Raw genomic sequence first — 831 nt, 5'->3', positions numbered from 1 at the left:
AGGAATGTGAGATGGCAAAGGGAGGGCAAGTGAGATGGGGAAAAGGCCGGGCCCAGAGCCTCCCTGCAAGATGAGGGGTTAAACCCTGCGCTCCCGAGTTGGGGAGCTCGGGTTCAAATACCAGCTCTCTCCGTGTGGGGCCTTGGGAAACTGACTCTGAGCTTCGGTTTCCCCACACAGGACATGGAAGGGGTCTAGGGGGCCACGCGTATAGGGCGCACGGCACAAGGCCTGGCGCTCTGCGAAAGCACAATTATGGTGGCCTTCCCGGCATGGCCACAGAGGGGACTGCGCCGTTCACAAGCCGCACGTCCTCTGCCGCACAGCGCAGCCGGGTAGCTGGACTCTTGCGAGGGCAGAGATACAGCCTGAGGCGCACAGGGCGCCGAGGCCCACCAGGCGGAAGCTGGGCTGAGAGGGCGCGGCGCAGCGGAGCGGAAGGTGCCTCGGGCCAGGGTCCTGCAAGGCGCGCGTCTCCACCACCTGACCTGGCTCTGGCCGCCTCCTTCGTGGTGGCATCGTGCAGCGCCGCACGGAGCTGGAGCGCCCGCGGCGTCCGAAAACGGCTCCCCCACCCTAACCTGAGCCTCGCCGGGCCCGGCGCCCTCTCCCCGGCCCCAAGCTCACCCCGAGCCGGCAGCTGTGGTGGCCTGGATAGAACTGATGCGCAGGCGGTTGGCTGTGTCCTTCAGGGCCTGCAGCTTCTGCTGGTCAGGCTTATGGTAGCCCTCCATGGCGCGGGGGGGTGAGCAGGAGGCTGGAGGACGCGGAGACTCGGAGGTAGCGCGGTGGCTAAGGCAGAGACCGGCAGCGGCCAAGGCCGGGTGCCGC

The 831-nt window shown here is 67.6% G+C and overlaps 1 protein-coding gene across 1 annotated transcript in view; it reads right to left on the bottom strand.

The window, feature by feature from the left end:
- TKT (transketolase) overlaps positions 1-825 on the bottom strand; it is a 24,791-nt gene extending 23,966 nt beyond the window's left edge. The window contains exon 1 of the mRNA XM_006917538.2: positions 628-825. Coding sequence (XP_006917600.1) covers positions 628-734 — 107 coding nt within the window. The 5' untranslated portion in view covers positions 735-825. The remainder of the gene's footprint in view (positions 1-627) is intronic.
- Positions 826-831: the final 6 nt, after the last annotated feature.

Source organism: Pteropus alecto, unplaced genomic scaffold, assembly GCF_000325575.1.
Source record: "Pteropus alecto unplaced genomic scaffold, ASM32557v1 scaffold75, whole genome shotgun sequence".
Classification (NCBI taxonomy): Eukaryota; Metazoa; Chordata; class Mammalia; order Chiroptera; family Pteropodidae; genus Pteropus; species Pteropus alecto.
Note: the sequence above shows the minus strand (reverse complement) of the source record. Positions and strands in the feature narration are given on the sequence as shown.